General features: G+C 40.6%; 2 protein-coding genes across 9 annotated transcripts in view; one reads left to right on the top strand and one right to left on the bottom strand.

The window, feature by feature from the left end:
* ccdc177 (coiled-coil domain containing 177) overlaps positions 1–16,205 on the bottom strand; it is a 110,053-nt gene that overhangs the window by 20,475 nt on the left and 73,373 nt on the right. For 2 of the 3 annotated variants that reach the window (XM_046413414.1, XM_046413413.1), the window contains exon 3: positions 14,891–15,039. The gene's annotated coding sequence lies outside the window, so the exon portion shown is untranslated. Of the gene's footprint in view, positions 1–14,890; positions 15,165–16,205 lie in introns of those variants that run through there. The other variant, XM_046413415.1, reaches the window with a different exon arrangement.
* Positions 1–16,205, top strand: part of smoc1 (SPARC related modular calcium binding 1) — a 44,443-nt gene that overhangs the window by 3,645 nt on the left and 24,593 nt on the right. For all 6 annotated transcript variants that reach the window (XM_046413425.1, XM_046413423.1, XM_046413422.1 and 3 more), the window contains exons 2-5: positions 11,799–11,964; positions 12,362–12,445; positions 14,669–14,781; positions 14,907–15,006. In XM_046413425.1, coding sequence (XP_046269381.1) covers positions 11,799–11,964; positions 12,362–12,445; positions 14,669–14,781; positions 14,907–15,006 — 463 coding nt within the window. The remainder of the gene's footprint in view (positions 1–11,798; positions 11,965–12,361; positions 12,446–14,668; positions 14,782–14,906; positions 15,007–16,205) is intronic.

Below are 16,205 nucleotides of genomic sequence, written 5' to 3'. Positions count from 1 at the left end.
CCGTCATGCTGTCATGCTGCAGCCAACAGGCTGGACAGCAGCAAAATAAAATAATGATGAAGAAATGCAACAAATGGACCGGACTTTTAAGGAATCCAAACCATTCCTGCAATGTGCTGAGAATGTGTTTGTCAGTACTCAGGACAGCTGTTCAAATGAGATCTAAAAGTGAAGATATTTGGAGCAACACACCGAACAGTCAGTGTGAAAAGACCCACAACTGACAGCCCATCTTTCCTTTATAAGAGAAGTTTCATACTGATCACCGTATGAGGGAAAACACGCTCAGAGAAAACTCCAAGGGGGATGTTCTGTTTTTATTTTGTCACGACATTAGCATATAAACTAAAAAAAGAAGTATAGTATTTTGGCAAAAATCTGCTTACTGTGAGTGAGAGCAGAGTTACTGATTTAGTATGAATGCACATGCAATTATATGTTTATCGCACATACATACTCGGTTAGAGCTCAATTAAATTTCTAAAAAGGTCAAAAAGGCAGGAAAAAACACAATAAGACAATGAGTTAAATAAACCAACAGATACCTAGTCTTAGCATAACTGTTAGACAGATACAGTAAGAGCTTGACTCTTCACCACCATAACACTGGGATGCATAGAAGAGGAGCTGTTGACCATAATGAAGAAATGTGCACTGCATTAGTCTTTATGGGAAAAAACATTCTTGGCAAAGCGATAAGGCCAGAGTTTGGCATCACCGTCCTCAGTGCAGAGAAGTCATGAAACAGAAACCTTTCACATTAACTTTGTCTTGACTTTTTGTTCAGCAGCAGTTTCTGATTAGACATTTAAAGGAAAATCGCTCAAAACGGTTATTGGTGACGAAGCTTGTGGTTTGGGGTTTTTTTGTTGTATGGTGGTGTGAGTTTTAATACTGACACAACATCAAACATATGCCTGATTTTGCTGTTCTTAGAACCTTGACTAGATGATACAACCAGCAAACCCCAAAGGTTCCTTCCTCTGGGGATCATGAAAGTGCTTCACAGATGGACTATTGCATTATGCAATATCGTATATGGATGTGGAAATGGCAGCTCTGATAAAAAAGGCCATAGTATTACCAAACTCATATTTTTTATGAAGGAAAGGTCAGATGCAGAAGCAAAATAAAAATGATCTGTACTCTGGGTATCAGTACTGTGCTCAGTACATTTCAGACTATCCATTAGATACTGCTATTTCCTGTGTACAAGTATAAATTTAAGCCCATTTATGGAGTTAAAGGAATGGTTTAGGGTTCATCAAAGGATCAAGATCAACCAAAGTGTTGGGTTGTTAGACAGATCAGCATTGCCACCCTGCGGTTCTGTCACTAACACTGAGCAGCATGGCTCTAAGATGGCAGTGTTGGTCACACCTTAAGACAATAAATGACAACTTTAAAGCCCCGAAATAACAAATGAATTCTGTTAATTATCAACAAATTGACCTTGTGCTGAAAACTTCAGTAAAACTTTGAGTTCACAAACCAAGACGTGACATGACTGGACCAGACACTGATATTTCACGGGACACTGACAGATGGCTTCAAAGATGACTCCACTAGCGACCAATCAAATTGCTTACATATGTCCCTCTGATAGCTGCCTAATCAGCAAATGCATTTCGTGCTCAATTTTGGGGCTTTCCAATCAGTGTAATGAAATGCAGTCAAAGTCCGGTTCTGTGGTTTCAGGCCAGTGATCTCCACGCACAGATCATCACTGCTCCTCTTTTCTTCTCTGCAGATTCTCCTGATACTTGTGGCCTTATGGGGTGCATTTGCATTTATGCAGTTGTCTCGTCCACTATGGGAATTCAGCATTTGTGACAAGTGCTGGTTCTTGTTTGAGAGGAACGCCGCTTGTTGAAAGAGTTATGGCTCTCTGTAATCCTTCAGATTATCAGCGCGGCAGAAACACTTCCTCTTCCCTATCAAACTAGCTCAGCAGATTATCCTCTGCTCTGCCACGTATTTAATAGTTTCCTTTGATATGGAGCAAGTGTGTGGTCTCAGCTTAAGTATGCAATCTATTGTAATGTGTGATGGACACACACACACACACACACACACACAAACACACACACGCTTCCACACTTCCTGGGAACAGGAGAGACAGCTGACTGTTCTGTAGCCAGGATGTAGCATTAGTGAAAAACAAGGAATGTTGTTAATCAGATTTAGAGCCATTTCCGAAAAGGAAGAACACCTCCCTCTCCCCCTGACTCACACTTTCATTTTGATTCCTTTACTCCACTTCAAAAGAATCATAAAGAAGTCATCCTTTTCATTAATCTTGTATTTAATCTCCTGGCAGTCATGTAAAGAGGACATCTGATTTCAGCAGCGTGTGAAATTGCTGAACTCTTTTTCAGATGGATGTATGTGCTGGAGTTTTGAACCATAACAGTATGCTAAAGCTGCTAAAATTAACATGTTTATGTTTACAAACAACTATGTGATAAAGCCACAGGTAGTTATAATTACACAGTGTTTTAGTGTCTTTCTGCTTATTGTTTTGGTTGTCTGACCTGTAACAAGCTGGGGAATAGCGGAGCATTTAGAGAGCCAGATATTTCCCTCATGAGATGGTAGAGCGCAAAACCAAAGTTTAAAGAAAGAAAATACTGGAATTGCGTTTGCTCGGTGGCAGAAACATGACTCTGGATCAATGCTAATGATGCTCTGTGTATAGTCAATATGTAAATGAGTGTTTGTTCGCTAACACATTTGCCACATTACCTTGAAAGTTCATAAAATGTCAACGTTGTGCGTATAGGTTATTTATGCTGCCCCCAAGTGGTGAAAAAAGTAATCTGTGATTTCAGGTTTTAAAAGAATAGCACAAATTGAGAAATCACATTTGCCAAAAAGCATTTATGCTGTAATGTTTTCATTACATGAACTGTAAAGACTTGTTACTTCTATATAATGCTGTCTGTGGACAAATATCGAGAGTTTGTCAACAACAGACTGTTAGATGCTGAAGCTAGGTTACACACAGAAACCTTATGTTTCTTAAGGGGAAGCTGCTTTCTTTGCACCGCTTCATTTCTTTGTAAGCTGAGGTGAATGAAAAACAAAGCTTGTTACTTTTAACGTTAGCTTCTTTATCCTTCTTGACTTTATTGCTCTGCACTCTCCACACGTTAACCTTAAAATCACTTCGACAAAACTTTACCTACCGAAACATGACAGTAATTACATTAAGAGGCCAAATTAAAATAAATGGTGGAGTAGCTGACTAAACTTTAATGTTTTAAGTCCAATCCATGCCCTCCTGCTGCAAGTAGCACACACACTCTGCACCTCCTGTGTGAAGCTTGTCCAGCTCCTTTAGTGCTTACTAGTTCACAACAATTAGAACTTTGTTTTAAAGGGTTGCTTTGAAAACGTTAAATTACAGGTTTGTTTTTCAAGACAAAGCACAATTAGAAATGTTAAAGGAACAAAGCGTAGAAGAAGAGGGTTGCAGCTTTTCATGCATTCCTTTTTACTTTCAGTTAAGGAGTGTGTTAATTGAAGCAGCATGAGGGATGGCATTTGCTTTATAGATTTCCTGAAAGCTAAATGCTAATTATCGGACAAAAGTGATTACCTCGGCCTGTTAAAAGCGCACAACAGTACACAATTAGCCCTGACTTTGGTGGACGACTTTCATTGGCTTGTTACCTCTGTGGTTGGCACAGTTTTATTCTCCTTGTCCTCCATTTGACTAATCCACTTGTTGGTGAGTGAAGAAATGCCAGAAACAGCTGGTGATTAATGACACAGGGATGCATCAGGTGGCCATATATGTATTTATGTATGTGCTGGTGGTGTTGTGCTTGTTGATGTCGTTGTTGTGCCAAGAGGGTATAATGAACCCGTCACACAGAGCTCACTATCTGTCTCTCTCTCACACACACACACACACACACACACAGTGATGTAGTCTAGCTTGTAATGAATCTCCATCTGTGCATGCAAAAGTCTTTTTCTGAGAACCTCTGATGTCATTCATGTCAAGGTGCATGTTCCTGTTAGTTAAATAGAACAGACATTTTTTCCTCCCACTACACAGGATCTGATTTAACCATCCCTTGTGATATTAAGTCAAGGAAAGAGCTTCAGTTGGGCCCTCTTAGAGGAAAGTGAGGAGGGCTGTCGTTGCAGTGAGCTTCTCTAACCAAGGAGTTCTGACTAAATAGAGTTCAATCATGAGAAAAATCAAAACGGGAAAATGTTGGCTCTATAATAACAAACATATTGCAGGCTGTACTTGCATTGTTCTGTCTCCAGTTTAGACCGCACAAAAAAATTACCCACAGTACATTTTCAACACATGAACATTAACACTCGTGTTTCACTAACCCTGCGAACATCAAAATTAACTCCTTAAGACAGTTTTAACAGCCACATCAGGTACACGCACAGATTGAGTCTGTTAATTTTTTTTTTAAAAAAAGTATAAACCACAAATTTCCTCATGTCATTAAGTAATTTAGGAGTTTCTGTTACATTTATTTGGAAATGAAAACTCATAACTCGTGACAGTGAGATTTAAAAAGTACCAGGGGTATCAAGTGACTCTAATGAGGGTGCACTGGACAGAACTACAGCAGGTGATTTCCAAACATCAGCTTTAAGTGTACAACATCTGCCTTTTGTAAGATCTGAAGCCTTGTCTCTCTTTGCAGCTCAAAATCAGTATTGTACTCACAATTCAAAGACAGAGCATACAACCTTACGCAAAACAGAAAAGTCTTTTCCACAGCCTGTTCAAGGTGGGAATGTTGTGCCATTATTCCACCTGGCTGCTCTGTATGCATTAAATGAACACGGCAAGTGGGGGCACTTGTTCCACCTTTAAGTTATCAGCAGGATAGTAACCGGGTTGAATCTGTATGAAAAAGGGCATGGGCAGAAATGCCACCATGCTGTCTTAAAATCACACACTGGGGTGACATTACAAAGGCTCCTCATTGCAGCAAATTTTGTGGGATGTCGAAAACACCCCGACTCCGCTACACTATACATATGAACATTATTTGTTGCTAAATCAAAGGTGCACACCAGCAGATTTACTTTAACTCCTCAGCTGTAAAATCATGCTGAACATGCTGTTGTTAAACTTTAATTTATTTTTCTACTGCCCCAGCCATTTACTGGTTTCAATTAATTTCCATACAACATGAATATCCTTTAGTGGACTCTTGAAACTTGCCTAATTTGTGGTAAAAATGATTCAACCCGATCGAGGCTAGCAGCTCAAGGCTACATGTGTCACTAGTACCATGACACACTATAATCTCTGATCAGACTTTTTTACATTTGAGTTGGATTGTGGGTAATGTAGGTGCCAGGTTAGACAAGAACGAAGAATATGTGGAATAAAAACGACAATATGTGTGGATATGTTGCCTAAAGTTTTGGTCCTTTGTGAGTTGTGAGATACACACAGCATTGAGTGGGACACACAAGTGCTGTTCCTCTTCAGAAACAAACTTGTATTGGTCACCACAGCTCTGGGTGTATCTGGGATATAAATCAGCTAAGTTGTTAAAGAAAAACTTGAGCCTAATAAAAGTGAAAATGGGATCAACAGCTCATTTATATTTTGTCGTATTTGTCTTCATACTCAAAGAAATGAGCTCCAGCATACCCACATTTAAGCCAGTTGGAAACATTACTGGATTTACTGTACAAGACGTAATCCACAGATTTGTTTATTTATTACCTTTGTTCCGTTTCACGTAGCCTGCTTTTTCCCCCATCAGACCTTTAAGCGAGCATATATAAAAATGATTATTTTCTAATCATATTCTTTGTTCTTGTTCCATTGCTGTGGCGCAGGCTGGAACAGATTCCCTGCCAGTGACGGTAAAAAAAAAGACCATTTTGCTAATGCTGTAATGGTTGCACAATGGGGGTTGCATTTCACTTATTTTATGAGTGGTGGAGAGAGAGCTTAGGGCTCTGTGTGCTTCTCTGGCTGAGATGTTTTTGTGAGGACTGGGTGTATTTGTGTGTGTAGGGGGAATTTGGCTTGTTAAATGTGAGATCTCATTGTTTCCCGGTCAAGACATCACTACCAAACCATCGTGCAACTCCCCTGGTGTTTTACTTACTCATCTTTGACTTCACCTCTTTGGTGGCCCACCAGGAGGATACCAGATCCTCACAGTGTTAGGGGATTTATCTCAAAGCTTTCCCTCTGATAAGAAATATCTATGTCTCTTCTTAGTTTTGTTTTGAAATTAAAGAAAGAGCCTTGAAGTGGTTGTTAAACTGAGATTATTCTCTCGAGGGTTCATTCGATATTCGGTTGAGTTATTTGGCATTTTGGCCTCTCTGTAAAACTTTGTGTTTCTTGTTGAAGTATGATATAAACCTATGTGTAACGATCTGCACTGAGTGGGTTTCTTCCCACAGGTTTAGGTAATTAATGTTATTTGAGGCAGCGCGCGTTCCTCAGCAGATCCAGCAATAGCTCCTGTTACGTCTTACTCTGTTTAATTTAGATGTGTTTGTTTGGTTTTGATTATGGGATGTCGGGCGGGTCTCAGCCCCAGCCATTATTGGCCGAACAGGAGGGGCTGTTTTGCCTCAGGAGATAATGCCAGGTCCTGTCATCATGGCTCATACTGTAGCAGCTGATTGCGGTCAAACAGACGTGGGTCAGACAGTAACTGAAAATAACTCTTAGCGTTTATTTTAACCTATTTAAGTCGCCAGATGGGTGGGGTTTGCCACATCAGGACAATTCTGACAGTATTTGGTAAGCTAGAATCCACAAAAAAAGTGTAAGACTGTTGTCAAATCCTTTGCCTGAAAACTACTACTGAAACTGTCTGGTGCTAAAAGGCAAACCTCACTCATCTGGTTGTCCCTGTTAGTTAGGAGAATTGTTTTTCAGATACCATAAGAGCCAGGCTCAGTGACATTCACTGCCGCTGTGAGTGAACTTTATTTTGGCAGAAAACAAACGTGAACCACATGCACATTTATTGTAGTGAGGACTTCATGTATAGTAGTGGTTCCGTAGAAGCTGTTGTGAGACCCGATCAGACGTGAGCGGTGGATGGGACACATTGCAGAGAGCCTGATTCAGCAGATTAGATTAGATAGGGTTTAGTATACTGCCTGCTATTTGATATTCCCTCCAGGAGGCTTGAGTTTTCCTTCCTCAGTTAGTTTAGACGTTTTTGTCTAAGTTGTTTTAACCCGAAAACAGTTCTTCACAAGCAATTTTTTTTAGGATTTAGAAAATTTTCGTCAGGGCATTTGCTAATAGCAAGAATAGTTTGACATTTTGGGAAATATACTAGTCAGCTTTGTTGACCAAAGTTAGTTGAGAAGAACGATGACAGTCTCTCATCTGTCAGTTAAATATCAATCTAGAGGAGCGTGTTAGTTAGCTTAGCATAACGACTGGAAACAAACAAAAAAAAATGCAAGCTAGGATACAAATCGTGTCCCTTTTGTTAATCTGCACAAAAACAATGTGTAAAAACAAGTTGTATTTTTTCCACCAAGAAACAGTCTATGACTCCAGGGAAACAGTAGGCTGCTGTTTTTAAACATTAGTTTTGGTGTGAGAGTATCTGATATAGATTTGTTTGTTTCTACATGTTTTTACATTGTTAGATTGGTAGCTTTCTTTGTGACAGATACCTTTCACACATCTGGGTCAAGTCTTATTGCAAGTTACTTGTATTGCATTAAAAAATAATAACAAACTAAATTTGCATACTTTTACGTATACATATGAGTTTCAATGAAACTAATGGACAGCCACCTTAAAAATAGTCAAATGTTCCCTCAACAGTGCTTTTACATTTTTTAATCTTCAAGTCAGGTAAAATATCTCCCAGCCATAGCCTAAATTGAGAAACTTTTTCTGATCTGCCGGAGTCTCTGGTTTCACCTTTACGGGAGACGAGTCTGTGGGTGGGACAGTATGACTAAGAAATGACTACGTGTGGCAGACTTGGTAGGAGTGTTTATTTCCATTTACCGGACAATGCCGTCTCAAAATCTGTGATTTAATGTTTTATTATGACAGCAGAGGTAGAAGAGCTGCATCCATTAGGGTTGTGAGTCAGGGATAGGGAGAATGGGTCGGTCTGTGGCCAGAAGTCAGACTCTGTGGCTCTTCACCTGGAGGAGTTGCCGGATGGAACTAATTCACTTTTTTTTCAGAATAGCTAGCTATGGACACTGATTTAAGGATTTAACAGTTCATCACACAGACAAACTGCTTTCCATCCGCAGCACTTTGGCTCAGGCTAGTCCACTCTTTTTATACCCACCTCTGCTGTGGAAGAAACATGTAACTGCTTTCTTCTTTTCTTATGCTTAAACATAAAGAGGTGGCTCCCTATACTACCTGTAAAAAAAAGAGAGTCATATTCTTTATAAAGCCTCTTCATTTTGAGGGGGAAAAAGCAGATACAGGCTTTTTTCCGACTTGAGTTATTCCCGTCCTTCACCAAAGCCAAGAGGAGGACACACAAATGAAATGATGTGCTATGTTTCCTCCCTGTCTGCACTTTCTCATAAAGAGGCACATCATGATTTAGTTTTACTCTGAGCTGTCTGACAAGAGATTTTCTACCATGCTTCAATGCCAAGGCTCAAATCACGTTAAACTGTCTGGCTTGTTGTGGACGTGTTGTTACGCGAGTCCAGTTGGTTTGTGTCCCATTGTATCCTCTGAAGTATTATTCCCTTATTCTTAATTTTTTTCTTTCACCTTGTTATACAAGGGTTCTTTTGTATCAATTTAAGGGAAATATCATCATTTCACTGGAGACCAAAAGAGTTTTTCTGAGCTTATGACTTATATTGTAAAACCTAGATTGTTTAATGTGGAGCTTAAACCTGTGACCCTCCAGGTTCAGGACACTTAACTTAACTTAAACTCTGGACCACCCTGTTACCTCACCTCCTGATGTTATCTGACAGACAATGAAGCTCTGCTGTCCTTTTCTATTTAGAGAAAAGTGTTGTCTCTCTCTTTGCTTTCTATAGATAACTAAATGCCTGTAGTACCTGCCTGTGCTGACAACTGTGACGGCTGTGATAACTACCATGATAATTTCTCCACTGCAAAAAAACTTCCCCCCAAAAAAGTCTACCCAGTGTTATATTTAGTTTAAAAAATCTCATTTTTCAGGCATGGTTAAAATTTCATACCTCAGGGGTGAAATAATTCAACATTTTTCCAATGAAGCTTCATCTGTGTAAGTGAGTATGAATGTCAAAACAAGCCAGAAAAGGGCAGTTTTGATGAAAAATGACCCAAACAAAGTTTTGAAAGTCAGTTAATTTGCATTGGATACATGTGATATTAGCTCACTAGTTGGAAGGTTTTGAATTTTGGACTCAGTTTTTGATTAAACTGCTTGGATTTAGAAGTGAATGTTCATGACTGTCATAACTGTCAGCTCTGGCAGATACTCTCCACTATCGGTAAAGTAAAAAAACCACAAATGATTGTAAATAGATTATTTTCTGACTGCGCCTCATTTTCTTCACCACATTTTGGATTTGTAGTTCATGCTATAACAGATTTAAGCTCCTGTTTAGTTTCGAAGTCATCAGAAAAAGGGAGATATTAGCCAGAATATGACAGAGCTTATAAAATTGAAATAGTAACAGTACGCTGCCACTGTGGCTGAGTGACTCCATCATCTTTTTTTTTTTTTTTTTCATTAGCCAAACTAGTAACTCGGCTCTAGAGATAGTTGGTCGCTCCAACTTGTGCCAATCTAGCTGCGGGATGGAAATATTGTTCAGACACTCATGGTTCCAAAAAAATGACTTATAATGACTTTGGTGACTGCCTGACTTTTCATCTACCACCATGAGGTTGATGTAAATGGCTTTGAGTGAAATAGCTCAACAGTAATTGCTATGAAATCTGGTGCAGACCTACCTGCAGAACTAGAGACATTCTCTTCACCCTCAATGTTAGCGCGCTAACAAAACATTAGCATGTTAGCATGCTCTTATTAGCATTCAGTGACTGCCTTACAGAGCCACCTGCTAGCATGAGTGTAGACTCTTATTATTTTGCGCCTTTTCTCTAAAATCAAAAATTGACCTCCCCTAAAAACAATGTAACTTAGAAGGTCAAAGATTGTCAGTTAGTGTTCACATTGAGCTGAACTCTTGCAGTAAAGAGCAGATTACAGGTGATTAGTGTAAGCATCCAGTGATGCATGGAAGTCAAATTTGTCAAGGAAATAGTGTGACTGGTGGGTATTTGAAGTATGATTTTGCTGGCAGTCACTATGGGGAAGAAGGGATGGAAAGGTTGAGAATTCAGATGAGATGATTGTGACGGATTCTGTCTCAGCCTGGATTCTTTACAATCATAATAAGGATGCTGACACCAAGGCACAGATGGGTGTGTTAATCCAGGGGAAAAGAGAATGCCATGTAGTTAATATGTTTAGAGCGTGTTAGATGAAAACTCCTGGGGATGCATTTGTATATGAGATCCAGTTGTACACCAGCTCATTCATGACATCATTGGTTTGGCTTTGTTACCATCTACACTTTGTTCAGGTCTAGTCTGATTGCTCTTCATATGTTCAGAGAAAATCTGTCTCCAAGCAACATTTTTGATGTTGTTCAAAATACAGTTTCTTGGAGTCAGGCATTTGGGATGAGGAGGGAGAACGACAAAGAGAGAAATTGTTCTTGTGTACATGCAAGCTCCACACATGCATTTCTTATGTGGATCATTTTGAAAACGGGCTCAGATTGTCTGATAGGGTTTGGCAAGTGGAGGATGGAAACTGGGTCTTTCATTTCTGGCTGCATCTCATTTTCCACCACCTTCTTGCCTCTGTACCTGCCCTTAATGAGATCTCTTGTGTCGGATTCAGTGCTCCAACAAGCATTCTGGTAATTGCTTGCAAGAAAGTTTCCTATTTGAGAATTGCTTGAGTTTCTTTTTTGTGTTTCATGAAACAGGTGTTGGGGCAGCGACAATATGAAACATTTGCAAGATAAGACAAATCAAGAAGTCCCTGTTTTCTTTTTTTGTTTGTTTGTTTGTTTTAATAGTTGAAACTTTGTCAGCTAGAGCTGGCTCAGCCATCTATTGGGACACTTTTCACAGCAGAGGATTCTGGAGCTGCTCAATACACACCTACCCTCCCTCCTCACTAACCCACAATTCCATCTTTTTGGCAAAGTTTGTGCTCCCCTCAAATCCTTTAGACCTTAAATAGGCAGCTGCAAAGCCAAGAACCATTACTGCTGGCAGAGAGAAAGCCGTCTTCCAACAGCAGAGTAATATCGACTCACTAATAGATCATGAGCAAAGACCTGAAGAGGGGGAGAAGGATTCCCATTGCTCTAAATGTGACTTGGCTCCTTTGACACTTAATCAAGGTTCAACCGGTCTCAAAGATCAATTAGGTTGAGCGTCAATGCAGAGTTGCTCATGCCCTCGTCACAGTAGCCTAAACAAAGAAAGGCTGCGATTGACAAGTGTTCAAAGAGCAAAGAAATGTTTTCAGAGAAATAGGCTAGTGACCCATGAGCCCAATTTGTACCTTACTTTGGCATAACCTCAGATTTAGCTGAAAGCAGCCTTTGTTCAAACACCCTGCAACTAGAGAGGAAAAAAACAAGGCAAAAAGAAAGAACAAAGTGATTTTTCAAGGAATGAGAAAAAAAGCTTTGAGTTCAGTAATCTTAAGATGTATCTGTCATGTTACATGAAGCCTGAGCTGAGTTCAGCTCTTCATGTAGTCCACCACTGCCATGTTAACATGCTGTGTTTTTCACTGCAGTGGCTGATTGGAGACAGAGACAGTCACTGTGGGGTCATCTGCTCACGGACACAGGGGAAGCCGGTGTGCGGCTCAGACGGGCGAAGCTACGAAACCGGCTGTGAACTGCAGAGGGCCCGTTGTAAAGATAAAACGCTGACACTGGCACACCGTGGCCGGTGTCGAGGTGAGAACCGATGCTAAGAAAGTCCTCTCGGCACGCATTCAAGGTGAACTTGGACCCGAGATTGTGAACCGTCTGTGTTTACCACCAGACAATAATATAACTTTGAGAGATAAAACGGATAATCTAGTCTTCACATTTTCACAGCATGGTGAAATGACAAGATTACTCCAAGTGAGGGTATACAATATGGTATAAATAATTTTATATAATGATACCATTACCGAAATATATTACACATTTTGTGGAGAATCAGATGGACAAAATGACCCAAACAGGAAGGAGCTGATTACCTGAAGCAGCTGTAAAGTGATTTCGCTCACTGCTTTGTAACATGGTTCAAAATGGCCTAGTACATCCAGAGATGTTTAAGGGAGCTAAATGTTTTTTTTCCTTTCAGGTAAAAACTGGGTGAAAATCGATCAGTTGCCAGTGGCTCCAGCACCGACTTCCACATCTGAGGGGAGAGACATGGAGCTCAAAGGTAAACGTCCCTTTGAATTTGATTCTCAGTGCTACGAACAGGCAGTAATTATGAGGAGATAAGCTCAAATGGAAGGCTGTTAAACGCTGCCAAGATTGAAAACCAGCACTAAATTGTGCGCCTAATTGTAATCTAATCTTCCCTTGGAGACTGTATAATGTCAACTTAAAAAGCAAAAGGATACGGTGATTTACTTGAGACTCAAAAAGCATGTTTAAGATGTTGCAGCTTGGCCCAAAAGTGAACACCAGACAGTTTGAGAAAAGTGGAACTGAATGAAAAGATGTCTTTCATTTTCCGCCTCGCCGTAGGCGTGTAAATTTTTACAGACCAGGATCACACACTTCCTCTGTCTCTGGATGCCAGCCACTCAACAACAGCAGAGATTGATAGGTCTCGAGTCAAGGTTGGATCGCCCCCCCCTTTTTTCAGCCCCACTGTCCATTAGGAAAACAGCAGGCTCAACCAAATCCATTTTTGGAGTGAAATGTGTTCCCTCTGCATGTTAATACGTAGGTTTTGTTTCATAATATCTGTGGTGTGCTAAGGAAAGGAAAGTGGGGCAAAGCTCACACAGTCTTGTGGATGCGGCAGGCCTGCTTTGTTGTAATGACATTGTTGATTCATTTAAGCGAGCAGTTCATGAACCAGTCCCTGTTTACAAAGCAAAGCCTGGCAAAGGCTTACCGAGGTGTGCGTGAGTTTCAGATTAAACACAACAGATAAATTTGACAAGAAATATAAACTGCCAACAGGTACAACAAACAACAGCAAACACAACTACGGCCATTACGAATGGCCAGAATCAACACTCACAAACCAGCTCATTACTCAAAATCTCTAAGTCGAAGATGATAAAATGTCTTTCTTCAGTGGGGTTATGTGTTTTGCAGGCAAAGGCATGGATTTTTCAATTGCTGTTTATAAAGTTCTGTAACATTACCTCACTGGCTTCCTTACAAATTAAATAAAGAAACAAAGCTTTGGATGTGCATTTATTGCTGCTTTGTCACAACTAACAAGAACAGACAAGCAAAAGGGAAGACACGATGGATAAACGGCTGCTGATCAAGAAGTTGTTTTTACATTTCTATAAATCACACTTACTTAAATTAGTTTTCGGGGTCTTCAGTAGGACACGTCACTCTTTTATGCTTGTTCTCCTTTGGACACGAGCACGGCAAAATTTAATGAGTCTTGTTTCTGAAGTAAGGCTAAATATACTCAAAGTCCAAGTTTATAAATTCATGTAACCATGTCTGTCCCTCTCGGTGACATCATCATCCCATTTCTGGCTCTGTCAGTCTTTTACTCTGGAGGAGACAACATGTCTGTCTCCTCTCAGGTCCAGAAATGACTTTTTTTAAAACTTTTATTTATCCAAGGGCAACGTTTGCCAAAAATGGATGACTGCGGTCACACTGGTCAGCTCCCTGGTGTCAATGTGTATACATGAACAGTTGAAAGTGGAGCTCAACTGTTCATGTATACACATGAGCTGTGAGTGCAGTAAAAACAGTAGTTGCTGTCTGATGGGATTTTGAACCATTGACCTGTGGCACCCACTTCACTCCCTGACTTCCATCTCTGCCCCCTTGATAGCAGGTCTGGCTCATCAAGGCACAGTTTCCACTGACATTTCAGAATATAAACGCAGGATGCATGTCGCACTGCTCAGCACTAACAATGTGGTGCTCATAGTCTACCTCTGGCACTGGTAATGGTCAGTGTGGAGGAATGTGTTGTTTTAGCATTTTTTGAATAGCATAATAGCAGCTTTAACTTTATAATGACTTTGTCTCGTCTGGGCCTCATGTATCTGGAGAGCAAAGGGATTTTAAAAGTTTGGACAGACAGAGAGTTTTTCAGAATCGTGCACAACCTTTGATTAAGATTGTTCTGTGCAAAAACAAACAAATAAAAAAAAAACGTTCAAGAATGGAGAATAAGAGCCTAAAGTTTGGAAAAATGACTCAAAACTCTGACTAAAAAAATAGAGCAGAAAGTGAATAAATATTGCCCTTTTCCTTGTGCATCAGTTAAAGAGGTGCCCACGAGCAAGGCATTTAAATATCAGCGGGCGCTCGGTGGGCAACAGTAGAAAACTGTGGATGTACTGGTCAGCTCTGAGGTGTGAGCAGGGTGCTATTGACAAAGAACACACATTAAAAAAAGCCAAAATCGTAGTGCTGGAGGTTTGTACACAGTGTCAATGTGTTACAGATGCAGGTCAGTCCAAGTGTCGTGTTGAGAGGAACCAGGCTTTGGAACAAGCCAGGAGACCTCAGGAGTCCATGTTTATCCCGGAATGCAACGAGGATGGAACGTTTGCTCAGGTCTGTCTGTCTCCCTCCACACATTTCTTTTCCTTCTCTTACTTTGATTGTACTCTTCGCCTCCTGACATATATATATATATCACAAAGCTATTGCTCGTTTTTGTTACCTTCTTGCCTCTGCAGGTCCAGTGCCATACTCTGACAGGTTACTGCTGGTGTGTCACCAGTGATGGAAAACCAGTGAGTGGCTCCTCTGTGCACAACAGGACCCCGGTGTGTTCAGGTACTGGGGGGGTGGGGAAACCAGCCAGGCAACCTATGGATGAGAAGACCAGAGTTTTTCAAAAGAATCTAAAACTGTTTGTCCTGTACAAGGTTACCGATGCATGAGACTCCGCTGCCAACACAGCTTGCATCTGTCCTGCCTTAGCGCTATGCACATTAGTGATTAGAGTTACTTGTGCAACCAGAACAGTCCCACTTCAGAGTAATGTTTAACAGGTTGTATGACTAAAGCTCTGGTAGAAGAGTAGGATGTTTCCTGACAGCTCTTCAGTAGGGAGGAGAAGCAGCATGCACTAATAAGCATTTAGAAATTTCAACAGTGGCTGCCTTTGTAGGATTGGTGGAGCTAAGACTGTTTGGACGTCAGATCACTGAGGTTTTGGATCAGTTACCTTTTGGTCACTTTAACAATTGAGACTTTTTTTAAGAATTCCAAAAAAATTCACAGGCTTATAAAAGAAACGATTGAGAATGGATTTATTAAAGTAATATACGTTTGAGGAAGAACTTAAAATTGAATAAATTTTCAGTGAACTGACCCTACATCTAATGAAATGAATGGCTGTTAGAAAGCCTGACTGTGCCGGGACTTGGGTTACAGTTAAAGAGGGTCTGTTTTGCTAAAGTATGGGCACATGTGTATTACATGTCATGAGGCATAGAGCAGGTGCAAGGTCAATGAGAAGGCTAATGGCCATACATCCAGGGGCCTCTCGGGCCTCCTCCTCCTCTCCTGTAACTGCTCTGAGCAGGCCGGAGGAGAGAGAGTCTGAGGCTCTGCACACTCATCCTGGATGGGAACACTTTATGATAATCACCATCATTTTCCCTCAGAAGATAATACGCAGCAGCCTTTGCCAGAATTGGATTGCACAGCCACTAAAGCATATGGTGCAAATTTTGTGTGGAGAGTGTGGTGAGAGTGGTCGCATGCCCCTCTGAAGCAGCTCAGCAGACCGCCAGAGGCTTCCCGCTCTCACTGTCGTTCCCTCTCTCAGTTGTTTTTTTTTTTATCTGTCTGCTTCAATCTTCTGTGCCCTTTCTTTTCTCTGTATTTGCCACTTGTGCCACTAATCACCTGTATAGTTTCCCTTGGCACTTGCTTTGTTTGAGTCCTAAGAGGAAAAAAAAAAATCAGTAAAGTTAATGAAACCACACTGCTTTTCCCATTTACTGATGCGTAATAATGCGTTCAGA

Source organism: Scatophagus argus, chromosome 15 (genome assembly GCF_020382885.2).
Source record: "Scatophagus argus isolate fScaArg1 chromosome 15, fScaArg1.pri, whole genome shotgun sequence".
In the NCBI taxonomy this organism is placed as follows: domain Eukaryota; kingdom Metazoa; phylum Chordata; class Actinopteri; family Scatophagidae; genus Scatophagus; species Scatophagus argus.
Note: the sequence above shows the minus strand (reverse complement) of the source record. Positions and strands in the feature narration are given on the sequence as shown.